Genomic DNA, 16,053 nt, shown 5'->3' with positions numbered 1-16,053 from the left:
GGACAGGAACTTTCCGTTTCTGTTCACCGAGATTTTGAACGGAAAGCCCCATCTGTACTGTATACCCTTCTCCCGGAGCAGGTTAGTCAGTGGCTTTAGCTCCCGTCTGCGGTCTCTTGTCGCTTTTGACAAGTCGTTGTACACTTGTAGTGTCTCATTTTGAAAAGTTATTTCTCCATGTCCCGGCATGCTGAAATAATTCTTTCTTTTGAGGTATATTTATGCATTTTTATTATGATGTCCCTTCTGCGTTTTGGATCGTCAGACTTGGGTCCTAGCGCACGATGGGCTCTGTCCATTTCCATCTCCTTTTCCTCCATCTCCCCGCAGACCAGATTGAAGAACTCCAGAAGGTAAGGCCGAATCTGTTCTTGTGTGACTGACTCTGGAACATTCCTCACACGGATGTTTTGTCTTCGGTCACGATTTTCTTGTTCCTCCATGCCTTCTTTGAGGAGGGAGATCTCTTCACCCAGTCGGCTGATCTCTTCTTCCGCTTCTCCCTGTCTTTGTAGGGATTCGGAGAGCTTGTTCTCTAGGGTAGTGGTCTTTTCTGTTAGCCCTGAGATTTCCTTCCTTATGTCGCTCACCGCAGACCGCAATTCCGTTTGGAAGGAGGTTTTGAGGGTGGCAGCCATTCCCGCCATCAGTTCTTCCAGATATGCCCTGGTTATTGCCTTTTCTGGGCTTGTAGGGGGGCTTTCTCTCGGCTGGGTCTTTTTCCCCGATTGGGAGGTAGCGCCATGCGGTCCGCCGCCATCTTGGGGATTCATAGTGCTTGCTTTCCCTCGCTGAGACGGTGAGAAAAATTTGGTAACAGCCTGGTTATTCGTTTTTTTTGTTTTTGACATTCCCCTTCTGTTTGTCTATCTGATAGGACTATTTTCGTCCATAAATTTGAAGTTTAAGTGGGGGTTTTGTCGCTGTACAACCCGCGGGTTTCAGGAGCTCCTCTAGCAGCCGTCCATACCGGGTGACGTCACCGGAAGTTCCCCCTCTAAATCTGTTTTTGAAGATCACCTATCACAGATTATCAAGTGGTTTGAAAAATACTTTCAGGAGGAAGATGATATTATTTATTTATAAAATATTTTACCAGGAAGTAATACATTGAGAGTTACCTCTCGTTTTCAAGTATGTCCTGGGCACAGAGTTCAGACAAATAATACATGGTTACAAATACAGTTATACAGGGTATACATTATATACAAGACATTGCATGCACAGTTAAAGCAATGGGGGAGCGTGGGATTAAAACATTTGACAATAAAAAACAATAAAATACAATAAAATTAATGTGGTTACAACAATATTGCTGGGGGTTGGTGAAAATATTAAATACACTTACACGGCCATGTGCAAGCGGACACGGTAATGTGGTTTCTTTAAGCAATTCCAGTCACTCCCAACAACAGGTAATGGTGGTTTAGAGGGTTTTGAAATAAATATATAAATATATCTGTACTCACACGGCCATGTGTGAGTCCTTGCAGGAAATTGGTAACTTTGGGGTTAAATTAACCCATCTGCATCTCCCCCCAGTGTAGACTCTTCTTTGTTTGCAACCAACGTGGGATTCTAACTCCAGTCTTGGGCATCAGATGGGGACTCTCCCCAGTGGTGGTAGTAGGGGGGGGAGTAGGTAGAGAAAGTGAGGCACGTTGTCAGTGGGGTTTAAAACACATTTATTAGTTTTAAAAGCAATTGGTACAACAAGACTCACATACATACATAGTGGTTGGACCCCTGGCCTCCTCGTGCAGTCCAGGATACAGTTTAAGCAGCCGTTATTGCCAATCACGCGTCCGTGATGTAGGAGGAAAAAAAACAAAACTTTTTCTCCTTATCTGCAATGGCTGCCTGGTTGATCCGGCTACGGGAGCCAAGTTGGGCCAAATTCAGCAGGAACCTTAGAGCTACGCGTTTCGTCGAATCATCGACTTCCTCAGGCCCAACGTGGCTCCCGTAGCCGGATCAACCAGGCAGCCATTGCAGATAAGGAGAAAAAGTTTTGTTTTTTTTCCTCCTGCATCACGGACGCGTGATTGGCAATAACGGCTGCTTAAACTGTATCCTGGACTGCACGAGGAGGCCAGGGGTCCAACCACTATGTATGTATGTGAGTCTTGTTGTACCAATTGCTTTTAAAACTAATAAATGTGTTTTAAACCCCACTGACAACGTGCCTCACTTTCTCTACCTACTCCCCCCCCTACTACCACCACTGGGGAGAGTCCCCATCTGATGCCCAAGACTGGAGTTAGAATCCCACGTTGGTTGCAAACAAAGAAGAGTCTACACTGGGGGGAGATGCAGATGGGTTAATTTAACCCCAAAGTTACCAATTTCCTGCAAGGACTCACACATGGCCGTGTGAGTACAGATATATTTATATATTTATTTCAAAACCCTCTAAACCACCATTACCTGTTGTTGGGAGTGACTGGAATTGCTTAAAGAAACCACATTACCGTGTCCGCTTGCACATGGCCGTGTAAGTGTATTTAATATTTTCACCAACCCCCAGCAATATTGTTGTAACCACATTAATTTTATTGTATTTTATTGTTTTTTATTGTCAAATGTTTTAATCCCACGCTCCCCCATTGCTTGTATGTCTCTATATCTTTAAAAGGGTTCCGGATTAACCCTTCCCTGGGGTTGCAGCAGAGGGGAACTCCATGCTGGCTCAAAGCATCTGTCATAGAGCCGTGGTCTAACTTACTGCCACATTGTAAACACACCTCATATATTAAGCTTAAGGTAAGCGCCAGGTTTTTTCCTATTGTCTTAATGCACAGTTAAAGAAAATATATATTATGGGCGTATGCAACAGTTACAGACCAGATTAAAATGTTAGACATCCTTAGATTTGAAAGAACTTAAACTGGTGGTGGCTGTGAGAGTCTCTGGTAGGTTGTTCCAGTTTTGGGGTGCACGGTAAGAAGGAGGAGCGGCCGGATACTATGTTGAGCCTTGGGACCATGAACAGTCTTTTGGAGTCTGATCTCAGATGATAAGTGCTGCATGTGGTAGGGGTGAGAAGCTTGTTCAGATAGGTGGGTAGCTTGCACAGAAAGAATTTGAAGGCAAGACAGGAAAGGGGAACTTTGCGCCTTGACTCGAGTGATGACCAATCTAGCTCTTGGAGCATTTCGCAGTGATGTGTGTTGTAGTTGCATTTGAGAACAAAACGACAAATTGAATTGTAGAGGGTGTCAAGTTTCCTAAGGTGGGTTTGAGGTGCTGAGCCATATACTATGTCTCCATAGTCAATAATTGGCATTAGCATCTGCTGTGCAATACGCTTTCTGACCAGGAGACTTAGGGAGGATTTGGTCCTCTAAAGTACCCCTAGTTTGGCATAGGTCTTGGTTGTCAGGGTATCAATGTGCATCCCGAATGTTAAGTGGGAGTCAAACCATAAACCCAGGTATTTAAAACTAGTGACAGGGGTTAGGGTGGTGTTAGCGTTGGTTCTAATCTGGAGCTCAGTCGATGGAAGCTTTAAAAATGTAGTCTTGGTCCCAAATACCATTGTTACAGTCTTGTCAGTTTTTAAAAACAGTTTGTTTTTGGAAATCCCAGTTTTCGAGTCTCAAAAAGTCAGACTGAAGTATGTGTTGAAGATCAGTGAGGCTATGGCTGTGTGCATATAGGATTGTGTCGTCTACATACATGTATATTGAGGCTTCCTTACAAGCTGTGGGAAGATAATTAATGAACACTGAGAAGAGTAGGGGCCCCAGAACAGAGCCTTGCGGGACACCACAGGTGATATCCAGGGGGTTGGAGTTAGAGCCTGAGATGGACACATGTTGGGATCTACCTGATAGGTAGGACTGAAACCAGTTTAAAACATGCTTCCCTATTCCAGAGCTCTGGAGTTTGTTAAGCAGGATAGCATGATCAACAGTATCACAAGCCTTTGCAAAATCTAGGAATACTGCACCAGTGAATTGTCCCCGTTCCCATGGGCGTCCGCAGGGGGGGGGCAAGGGGGGGCGCTTGCCCCCCCTGGATCCAGGGCCGCAAACAAGGGGGGCACAGGGGGACAAAGGGTACTGCTTCCCGGGCCCCGTGGGTCAGGCCGGGCCCCCTGTGCGGCCAAGCAACAGTTAATTAAATAAATTTCAAAAAAAAAAGTTGAAAAAACTGGCGCCGATTCCCCGCGGTCCCGGCGCGGATGCGCAGGGCCCGCTTCCCCCCGCTCCCAACGTGGGATGGAGTGGGAAGTACCTGCTCCCCCGCGGCCCGCTCCCCCTCCCGCTCCCAATGTGGGATGGAGGTGGAAGTACCTGCTCCGCTGCGGCCCGCTCCCCCTCCCGCTCCCAACGTGGGATGGAGGGGGAAGTACCAGCTCCGCTGCGGCCCGCTTCCCCCCCTTGGCCAGCTTCCCGCGCACCCACCTCCCACGTGCCCCCCGGCCCACCTCCCGTTGCCTTGCCCCCCTCCCCCCCCGAGCCCACCTCCCGTGCCCCCCCCGAGCCCTCCCGCGCCCCCTCCCCAAACCCACCTCCCGTCCCTGGCAGCTGCCGCGGAGATATCGGGGGCAGAAGGGGATATCGGGGGCAGGAGGGGGAAGCATCCGGCGACAAGCTGCACCCACCCGGTCAAGGTAAGTCACCCCACCCAGTCACTGTCACCCACTGTCACTGTCACCCACTGTCACTGTCACCCACTGTCACTGTCACCCACTGTCACTGTCACCCACTGTCACTGTCACCCACTGTCACTGTCACCCACTGTCACTGTCACTGTCACCCACTGTCACTGTCATCCACTGTCACTGTCATCCACTGTCACCGTTACCCACTGTCACCATTACCCACTGTCAACGTCAACCACTGTCACTGTCACCCACCCACTCACTGACTGTCACTCACCAAGTCACTGTCACCCACGCAGTCACTGTCAAGTCACTGTCCCACCCAGTCACTGTCACCCACTGTCTACCACCCACCCACCGTCTCCCACCCACCCACCGTCTCCCACCCACCCACCGTCTCCCACCCACCCACCATCTCCACCCACCCAGTCACTGTCTCCCACCCACCCAGTCACTGTCTCCCACCCACCCAGTCACTGTCTCCCACCCACCCAGTCACTGTCTCCCACCCACCCAGTCACTGTCTCCCACCCACCCCGTCACTGTCTCCCACCCACCCCGTCACTGTCTCCCACCCACCCAGTCACTGTCTCCCACCCACCCAGTCACTGTCTCCCACCCACCCAGTCACTGTCTCCCACCCACCCAGTCACTGTCTCCCACCCACCCAGTCACTGTCTCCCACCCACCCACTGTCTCCCACCCACCCAGTCACTGTCAATGTCACTGTCTCCCACCCACCCACCCACTGTCTCCCACCCACCCACTGTCTCCCACCCACCCACCGTCTCCCACCCACCCACCGTCTCCCACCCACCCACCGTCTCCCACCCACCCACCGTCTACCGTCTCCCACCCACCCAGTCACTGTCTCCCACCCACCCAGTCACTGTCTCCCACCCACCCAGTCACTCTCTCCCACCCACCCAGTCACTCTCTCCCACCCAGTCACTGTCAAGTCACTGTCACCCAGTCACTCTCTCCCACCCACATTCAACATTCACCCACCCACCCACTGTCATTCACCCACTGTCATTCACCCATCCACCCACTCACTCAATGTCATTCACCCACCCACCCACCATCATTCATCCAACCACCCACCATCATTCATCCACCCACCGTCATTATCCCACCCACCCACCCACCGTCATTCAACCGTCACCCACCCACCCACTGTCATTCACCCACCCAACCACTGTCATTCACCCACCCACTGTCATTCACCCACCCACTGTCATTCACCCACCCACTGTCATTCACCCACTCACCCACTGTCATTCTACTGTCATTCACCCACTCACCCACCCAGGCAGGCAGACACATGTCTTTTGTTGAAAATATAAAAATAAACAGGTTGCATTGTAATGTTTTATTCTGTATCACAATAAGAAAACAGTTAAGTAAAAGTTGCGCTCTAAAAGATATTTTTTCGTGGTAGGTGCGCTATGGGTTCGGGGGGGGGGTGCTATGGGTTCGGGGGGGGGGGCCTGCTCTTTTCATTTGTCCTGGGCCCCATGATTTCTGTTGGCGGCGCTGCCTGGATCACTCGCAGTCCTGGGCTGTTTTTGGCATTTATGGCGCCGTACAGTACGTTAACGGCGCTATAAACGCCAAAAACAGACTCTCGGTGGACCGGGGCGGAGGTGGGTCGGGACGTAGGTGGGTGGGTGCCCCTGGCGCCGCGGCAGGCAGCTAGTGGTAAGCTAGCCTATGCTGCTACGCAGGAGGAAGCGCAGCGCACTGTCATTGGTAGCACTCGGGAGTGATGCGGCTCTCATTGGTAACACTACCTACCAATGAAAGCCGTCTCACTCCCAAGTCGGGACCAATCTGTGCCGCAGCCGGGACCGCCATTGCGCTGCGGTTATAAATTATGCCCCCCCCCCCCGAAAAAAATTCTGCGGACGCCCATGCCCGTTCCATTCCACACTGGATTTCATTGCAAACTTTTAGCAGGGTAGTTACGGTAGAGTGTTTGGGGTGAAAGCCAGATTGGAATTGGCTAGGGAAATTTGTCTTGGTATAGTAATCGCTTAATTGGGAGTGGACACATTTTTCCATGACTTTGGATAGAATTGGGAGAAGTGAGATTGGGCTGTAGTTTGAGACAGTGTTTTTGTCCCCACTTTTGAAGATTGGGACAACTCTGGCAGTTTTCCAGGTCTTAGGGATATGGCCTGCAGACAGGATAGAGTTGACTATGGAAGCAATTGGTTTGGCAATGGCTGGGGCACCAAGACATAGAAACCTAGATTGTAGTAAGTCAGGTCCACATTTGCTGCTTAGTTTTAATTTGAGGAGCGCTTGTGTAATCTCCCCTTCGGATACTGGGCCAAATTGAAAATTGTGGGCAGAGTTGGGAGGGGGTGGGACTATGTGGGTACTCCGAGGATGAGATTCAGGTTTGTGGTTTTGGCTTGCGTTTCGCTAATAAGTTAGTGGCACACCCCACAAAGTAATCATTGAATGCATTTGCAATGTCATTGGGGTTTGTCAGAGTAATATCCCCCAGAGTGATCATTACTTGGTTGTTGATGGTTAGAAGATAGAAGAATAGGGTTTGCACCCAAAACATTGATGCTACAACGATGCAGGTTAGTTGATATATAATGAAACAGTAGAGTAAAACACTGCAGCAACAAAATATAAATGTCAAATGATATCATAAAAACCTCTATAATGAACCCATAGACCTAGATGGGGGGCTTTTAAAGCATGGCTGGTAGAAGTACAGCGGAGCCCTGTCAGAATAGAGCCCCAAAGTAAGTCAAATATCCAGCTACTGCTTGCCTCACCTACATCTGGTAAACGAGGGGTTGTGTCAGCTGGCCCACATTTTCGGTTAAACTGTAGAACTGCCAGGTACTGCTGGAAGAAAATGCTGCTGTTGTTGCTGGAATCGGTGGCGTGCTCCTGCTCGCAAAAGGTTAACCAGGTTATGGGAAGAAAAACGGCGGTCACTGCTACTCCGGAAAGAACTCCAACCAGGCGCGTAAAAACTAAATTACTTTAATAATCAAAAACAAAAAAGAACATCCACATGGTAGTATACCTCTGACGCGTTTCGTTCTATAGTAGAACTTTATCAAAGGGGGTGGGACTATGTGGGTACTCCGAGGATGAGATTCAGGTTTGTGGTTTTGGCTGCGTTTCGCTAATAAGTTAGTGGCACACCCCACAAAGTAATCATTGAATGCATTTGCAATGTCATTGGGGTTTGTCAGAGTAATATCCCCCAGAGTGATCATTACTTGGTTGTTGATGGTTAGAAGGCTGGAATATATTGTTGATAACCTTCCGGAAGTTAGCTGGGTTTGATGTATTCTGGTGGAGATTGTCAGAGTAATATTGTGCTTTTGCGTGCCTTGTTTGCCTTGTGCGTGTGTTCTGCAGGCATCTGTAGTGATTGAGATCCTTGGTAGTGCCAGTTACTTTTTATTTTTCCACAAGGCATCCCTGAACTGGTAGAGTGCTATAAGGTCAGTTGTAACCCATGGAAGGTGGGCCCCCCGTACCCTTATTTTGCGTAGTGGAGCATGGGTATCGCAGAGTTTTAAGAACTCGGATTGGAAATAGTCGAGCGCAGAATCAGGGTCGGGAATTAAATCGATTCTGTGACATGGGCAGTTGGTAAGGTCAGCCAGAAACTGTTGTGGGTTAAAATTTCTAAATGTTCTAGTGAGGAAAACTTTAGGGCAGGGGTGGGGAACGTCCGGCCCGCGGGCCGCATAAGGCCCGCAAAATGATTTGGTCCGGCCCCCGTGCAGCCCTGCCCGTTATATTAAAAATAATAATAATCAAAAAAAATGGCAGCGATTCAGCATGCGCCGAGCAGTGGTCCCACAGGGCAAGCAGGGTGTCCGGCCTGCTGCCTGTGAGCCCGCTCCCCCCCTCTTCCCAACTTGGGACTGAGGGCGGGGAAGCCCCAACCCAGCATCCCCCGCGCTGTGCTGACCTGCGCACTACCAGAGGACAGCCAGTGCGGGGTTTACAGTGAGCAGTGCGGCTCTGCACTTGGCTGTCAGCTCAACCCGAGAAGCCCAAACCACTGCAGGCTCTGCTGGAGAAGAGGAGAGGGGGAGGAGGAGAGGGGGAGGAGGAGGGAGTCTGCACCAATGTGACGGCAAACAAGCTGAGGAACTTCCTGCTGGGACAGCATGCTTCAGGTAGGAAGAGCTGTACTGTATCAATAGTCAGTCTGGCCACACTCCCTGTTTATGGGAGAGAATCTCAGGCTTAGCTAAATGTATATGTGTATATGTGTATATATGTGTGTGTGTGTGTGTGTGTATATATATATATATATATATATATATATATATATATATATATATATATATATATATATATATATATATATATATATATATATATAATATATATATATATAAAAAAACACAGAAAAAACAGGCGCACTCATAGCGTAAAATTGTATAACAATAGGTTTATGGAATGAAGGATTTAAAAGTACACACTCACAAACATAGCTGAATATAAAGCATTTTTGAGTAAAACTCAGCCCGTTCAGACGCAGGAACCCAGCGAGAAGGACTTCAATGTGGTGTCCGTGGTATGTCCTGCTGCAGTAGCCCCTCTGTGTCCTTGCAGGGACCATAGAGCACGAGGGACGCCGCCTTCCCCTTGCTCCTGCGTTACACAGTGAGTTCACTGATCCAAATCTCCTGTGAACTCAGTGACGTCAGTGAGGTTTAGCTGGAGAAAGTTCACAGTGGAAAACGGGCTGGACGGCTGATAAAAATGCTAGCAGCACAGCAAAAATATGCTGTAGCACAGGAGTGAAAGTATTAAAAATAGAACCTGGACAATAAAACTCCACACTCTACGCGTTTCGTCTCGTATGTGTGTGTGTGTGTGTGTGTATATATATATATATATATATATATATATATATATATATATATATATATATATGTGTGTGTGTGTATATATATATGTGTATTGTATTGTATGTCTTTATTTATATAGCGCCATTAATGTACATAGCGCTTCACAGCAGTAATACATGTGGTAATCAAATAAATAACAGATAATATAAATAACAGATCATGGGAATAAGTGCTTGAAGGAAAATCCGTTATTTCCTTCCCCTGGCTTCAGAACCAAAAGGAACCTATTCTCTGCAAAGAAAACTGAAGCCTTGTGACTGGACACACCATCTGCACCGTTTGCAGCAGACTCCCCCGGAGAAGCTTCCACGCCCTGCCACTGTTATCTTCGATCTTTACGGAACTTTCAGGCCTGGAAGATGAACGAAATGAAACGTAACGTATGCCAGGTTTCAAATCCTTTGTCTCAATTTATTACTCATAGGGTAATGACTTTTATACAGAAAAAAGAAGATATTGGTTAGAGGCGTAACATAGGCGTATCCTAGGTGTGTCTTGGGCGTAGCTTTGATTAGAGGCGTGATCTAGGGGCAGGACATATTAGTGGCGTGACTTTTGGGACGTGTCTTTTCCCAATACAAGCAATTGTCTGAATACATAGCTTATTCATTGTCTGTTATCAAAAGAGACCTTGAGTCTTTAGCAACTATATTACACTATTGTGCTTCTTGCAGAGAACCATTCTATTATATTCTAACTAAAACATCAGGAAATTGACAACACAAAAGTATCTTAGCAATATCCTTAGCAGGAAGAAAAGAAATATAATTTAGCAGAAACTGAGTGCGTTAGGAATTATATTTCAGCAAAAGGCTGACTACAGAATCTTAACTAGTTATGACAAGACAAAATGGAAGCTTAACATGAGTGCAGACTCTGGCCTGACATATTGGTCCTAACAATCCCCTCCTTTTTGTTCTCTAAAAGAACAAATACCTTTACTAGGTACGCTTCTCTATGACTATGGCCTTATGGGGACCAATAGTATCATAGACTCTGTTCATGGCCACATATGAATTATTAGTTGCATACATGGCGTGAGATGAAACTGAAGGTTTCCTTGAGACAAATTAAAGCATTGCACACTTAGCACAGTGAAAAATAACAAAAATTGCTGCGATTATACTAATCACTACAATAAAACCATAAAGAATTTTCATACCCAATTCTCCGATCCAACTAGTGAGTCCTGACATCCAATTTAAGCTAAGGCCTGAGGATTCTTTACGCATCCTTGCCTGAATTTCCTGTAACTTATCCATATCTTTATGAATAGCGCCAGACTCATCTTCAATATAGGCACAGCACTTCTGTCCTACAAGTTTACAAACACCTCCTTTTGAGGCTAGCAGATAATCAAGAGCCATTCTTTTCTGTAATAATACTGTTCGGATCTGCTCTTGTTCATTAGTCAAACGGATGATAGCATCACTTGTCTGATTAAGAGCATCATCAATATTTACCATAACATCACTTAATTTAGAACAGAGATCCAGAACACCTAAACTAGGTATAAAAAACCCCAGCTGCAATGCGGGTTGGACTAATGGTCCTGGTCAGATCTTTTCGATTTCTCAGCTTCCCTTGGGGTAACGTGTCCGATACATAGAAAGTGGGAAGAATGAAACCCAGATAACAAAGGGCAGTGTGATTGCAGGGTACAATCTTAGTGGCCCACATGCCACACAACCAATATATATATATATATATATATATATATATATATATATATATATAATCATTAAATATTTCTATAGATTAGAAAATGGCTTACATCTAAATATGTCACGTAATTTAAAGGGTCAGCTATTTGTGAGAATTGGTGGGGGCTAATTTCTGCTAAGAGCGACTGCACAAACATTCTTCTTGCACACATCTTTCATACTGCATTTACTCAGAATGGCAAAACGGATCAAGATGGCTGCTATTGTCAAAATGGCTGACTTGTGATCCTTTCCTTGTGGTTGACTCACGTCCCTTTGTGACCTCCCACCTTCCTCATATCCAGTCTTCTCAGTCCCCCCATATCCTTAAGAGACAGTCTATTTAAAGAACAGAACAGTTAACCATTTCATAGTCCTGATGGACCAAGATGTCCAAGTTGTGCATAACTTCATTCCTTACTTTTCCGGCCATTATATCAGCCCAGTTGATTGCTTCTTCGGTCTTTTCTTCTGGGGGACTGGCGACATCATCACCGCAGAGAGGCATAGCGTCGGTGGGGGTTGCAACGCACTTCTGGATCAGAGTTTTGCTGTACTTAATACATAGAGAGCAATGAGTAGGACAAACACACACATACAAAAACATTCGCTGGCTTCGCTCAAAGCAAATCAATCCAACCACCAAGTCCCCATGGTCCCTAAATCCTGGATAAATACACAACATTGCGCTTTAACTAGGGCGCATACATGCCCCTCCTTTTGAGGCTAAAATATAGTCTAGAGCTATTTTATTCTGCGGAGCCATTAATTTAAACTAAACCTATTCTTGGTTAAGTGAGTAAATGTCTGTGGTTGTATGATTTAGGATATCCCTGTAAACCTGTGATACAGTAACCCAACTCCTACAATTGGGAATACATTCCCTGAAACTTATTCTTCCCATAGACTACTTTTTAGCACTTGTGTATTGGGTGCATCTCTTCTGTTTCTAACTCTACGTGTGAGCAATTAACATAACCGTGTGTTTGACTGATAAAACATTCTCCCACCGGGATATCATTCTTCAGGGAGATTCTATTAACCTATAAATTAAAACAAAATAAACAGAGTTAAACAAATAATACCTTATACTATTTTGTCATCCTTATGGGACGCCACTTACACAAACATAATGGAGCATACATTTGTAACTGAAAAATAATAACAACCTGTAAAAATAAAAATGGTCAAAGTTCGTGTGTTGAGGCCTGGACATTTTTGCCTATGACCTTTCTCCCTTGATGATTAGTGGTCAGAGAGTATTGTGTCCATCAAAACACTTATTTGCAGGTGCTATGTCTTTGTCTTTATTAGCTGTTTGTGCCTAGGCTGGCACTATTTTGACGTGCGTGATGTGTATCCATGATGATAAAAGTTTTACTGCAATGCTTGTGATGAGTAGTATTTAAATGGCCTTTTCATCTGGGATGAAGAGCGTGCTTGCGTAGAAAATGCTTGACCATTAACCCGTCTTGCGTAGGTGCACTTTCAGCTTTAACCTGTGCCTAGAAAGACTCAAAAATATATATTAGTTGCATGCAATACTTATTAATTGTTTTATTACCAATAACATGGTCCTTAATTCGTTACTTTGAACTACTGATGGTCATAACTCATCCCATAAGTGTCTCATAGGGAGAGAATTTATACCTAGAAATAAATTCTTGTATTAATATGGTTACTACTATTATTAGCATCCACAATATTAAACAGAGATATTCCCTATTAACGCTCCTCAAATTTTAAACTAAGCAACCAATGTGGACTTGACTTTGCTACAATCCAAGTTTCTAAAACTTGGTACCTCAGCCTTTGCCAAACCAATTGCTTCCATAATCAACTCTATCCTGTCTGCAGGCCATATCCCTAAGACCTGGAAAACTGCTAGAGTTGTCCCAATCTGCAAAAATGGGGACAAAAACACTGTCTCAAACTATAAATCAATCTCTCTTCTCCCAATACACACTTACTCTCATTCATACCTAACTGCCATCTGCCATTTTCTCTGATGCAAATGGTGTCAACCTTTTAGTCATTTAATACTAACTAACCTTAAAACTCGCCACACAAATCAAGCATCCCAACAGCCTGCACTCATGGCTATTGTCCCACACCCACAGTCACTCCTGGCTTTCACCTCAAACACTCCACTGTAACTATTCTGCTAAAAATGTGAAATGCCTTGTATATAATATATATACCCTGCTCACCCATCAAACTATATATCCCCTGTCCTTTAACTCTATTTCCAGGACATACCCAAAAACAAATAAATGGTTACAAAATTATAAATTTGGCAGATATGATATATCCCTCAACATAGGGACGGCTTGCTACCTGCTTTGCTGTGACATCTGCAAAGGTATTATTATTTTTTACCAGGGGCCTGTCAGCCCTGTTAGTATGGCAGCAACTTTTTATTACTGCAAGAGCCCTTGAAGTTAACATTGCTATAATAAATTCTGAACCTGCTGTGCATTGTTTATTATTTACAACGTATCAAGTTCTGGATCCTCTGAAATCCCTATAGAGAGTCCTTCAATAACCTATGTATGTATCTCCCCTCTTTTGTTCATATATTATCTATATATGTGAACAAAAATACAAAAATAGTTATGAAAACAGGTTGCTTGATATATAGCAAAATTAAACTGGTAAATAGATTTGTATGTGTAGTGACTATAAAAATATTTACTGCTTGCTTTAGACATTAAGGAAGAGGAGTCCCTGCTCCGAGGAGCTTACAGTCTAATTTGTAGGTAGGGAGAACGTACAGAGACAGTAGGAGGGAGTTCTGGTAAGTGCGTCTGCAGGGGGCCAAATTTTATGTATCATGTGTTCAGAATAGCCACAGTGCTATTCATATGCTTCTTTAAGCAAGTGTGTCTTAAGGTGGGCCTTAAAGGTGGATAGAGAGGGTGCTAGTCGGGTACTGAGGGGAAGGGCATTCCAGAGGTGTGGGGCAGTCAGTGAAAAAGGTTTAAGGCGGGAGAGGGCTTTAGATACAAAGGGGGTAGAAAGAAGACATGCTTGAGAAGAACGCAAGAGTCTGGATGGTGCATAACGAGAAATTAGGGCTGAGATGTAAGGAGGGACAGAAGAGTGTAAAGCTTTAAAAGTGAGGCGAAGAATGGAGTGTGAGATGCGGGATTTGATCGGAAGCCAGGAGAGGGATTTCATGAGGAGAGATGCTGAGACAGATCTCGGAAAGAGTAGAGTGATTCTGGCAGCAGCGTTTAGGATAGATTGTAGGGGAGACAGGTGAGAGGCAGGAAGGCCAGACAGCAGGAGGTTACAGTAATCAAGACGGGAGAGAATGAGGGCCTGAGTCAGAGTTTTAGCAGTCGAGCAACAGAGGAAAGGGCGTATCTTAGTTATATTGCAGAGGAAAAAGCGTCAGGTTTTAGAAATGTTTTGAATGTGAGGGGCGAATGTGAGAGAGGAGTAGAGTGTGACCCCAAGGCAGCGTGCTTGGGCTACTGGGTGAATGATCGTAGTTCCAACAGTAATGTGGAAGGAGGTAGTAGGGCCAGGTTTGGGAGGAAGTATGAGGAGCTCTGTTTTAGCCATGTTGAGTTTAAGGCGGCGGAGGGCCATCCAGGATGATATAGCAGAGAGACATTCAGAAACTTTGGTTTGTACAGCAGGTGTAAGGTTGGGTGTTGAGAAATATATTTGTGTGTCGTCAGCATAGAGGTGATAATTAAACCCAAAAGATGTTATTAGGTCACCTAGAGAGAGTGTATACAGAGAAAAGAGAAGAGGTCCCAGGACAGAGCCCTGGGGTACCCCCACAGAGAGATCAATAGAGGAGGACTTGTTAGCAGAAGAGACACTGAAAGTACGATGGGAGAGGTAGGATGAGATCCAGGATAGAGCTTTGTTCCGAATGCCAAGAGTATGGAGAATATGAAGGAGAAGAGGATGGTCCACGGTGTCAAATGCTGCAAAGAGGTCGAGTAATATGAGCAGAGTGTAATGACCTCTGTCTTTGGCAGCATGGAGGTCGTCAGTTATTTTAGTGAGGGCTGTTTCCGTGGAGTGAACAGTGCGGAAGCCAGATTGTAGAGGGTCTAGAAGAGAATAGGTGTTGAGAAAATGGAGCAAGCGAGAGAATACAAGACGTTCAAGGAGTTTAGAGGCAAAAGGCAGGAGGGAGACAGGTCGATGGTTATAAAGACAGGTAGGGTCAAGCTTGCTGTTTTTGAGTAATGGTATGACAGTGTTCGACAATCCTATACATTTACACGCCCGGGGCATGTGGATTTAACCCCCTTGCGAGTAAATATTGGCCCAAGCAGAACACGTGCTTGTTTTTTTAAATTTCCCTGCTCGCGCTGAAATTTTTTAGCTCGCGCTGAAAAATAAAAACTCCACCTACCTGATTGCTGATTGGCGCGCGCTCCCAGGCTTTGTGGGCGCGCGGCCAGGCTCTATATGAGCCCGCCCCCAACGAACGGCCATTCTTTCTGGCCGGAGATCTATTGGAGAGTAAGTACTCTCCAATCTCTGCATGCTGCGGCCCCTCTGATCCTTCCCTGCCTCCTGCAAGCCTCCTCCCCACTTCCCGCGCGGGGCATGAGATGGTAGGGGGGTCGTCCCCCCCTTCTGTCCCTGTCCCCGCTTACCCCGACTTCCTGCCGATCCCCGCGCGGGGTTGGATATGTCACGGGAGGGCGAGTGGGACAGTGGTGGTGGTCGCGGGGCCTTTCCTCTTCTTCCCCCTGTCGTGTGTGTGTCTGTGTGTGTGTCTGTGTGTATGCATGGGTGTGTGCCTGTGTGTATGCATGGGTGTGTGCCTGTGTGTATGCATGGGTGTGTGCCTGTGTAT

General features: G+C 46.0%; 1 protein-coding gene across 4 annotated transcripts in view; it reads left to right on the top strand.

Moving 5' to 3' along the window:
• LOC142466698 (uncharacterized) overlaps positions 1-16,053 on the top strand; it is a 65,601-nt gene that overhangs the window by 19,380 nt on the left and 30,168 nt on the right. Inside the window, exon 3 of one of the 4 annotated variants that reach the window (XM_075572011.1) lies at positions 9,731-9,894. The exons of 2 other annotated variants lie outside the window; for them this stretch is intronic. In XM_075572011.1, coding sequence (XP_075428126.1) covers positions 9,879-9,894 — 16 coding nt within the window. In that variant the 5' untranslated portion in view covers positions 9,731-9,878. Of the gene's footprint in view, positions 1-9,730; positions 9,900-16,053 lie in introns of all 4 variants that reach the window. One more of the 4 variants, XM_075572012.1, reaches the window with a different exon arrangement.

Source organism: Ascaphus truei, chromosome 15 (assembly GCF_040206685.1).
Source record: "Ascaphus truei isolate aAscTru1 chromosome 15, aAscTru1.hap1, whole genome shotgun sequence".
Taxonomy (NCBI): Eukaryota; Metazoa; Chordata; class Amphibia; order Anura; family Ascaphidae; genus Ascaphus; species Ascaphus truei.
The sequence above is the reverse complement of the archived record's forward strand: the minus strand, read 5'-3'. Positions and strand labels throughout refer to the sequence as shown.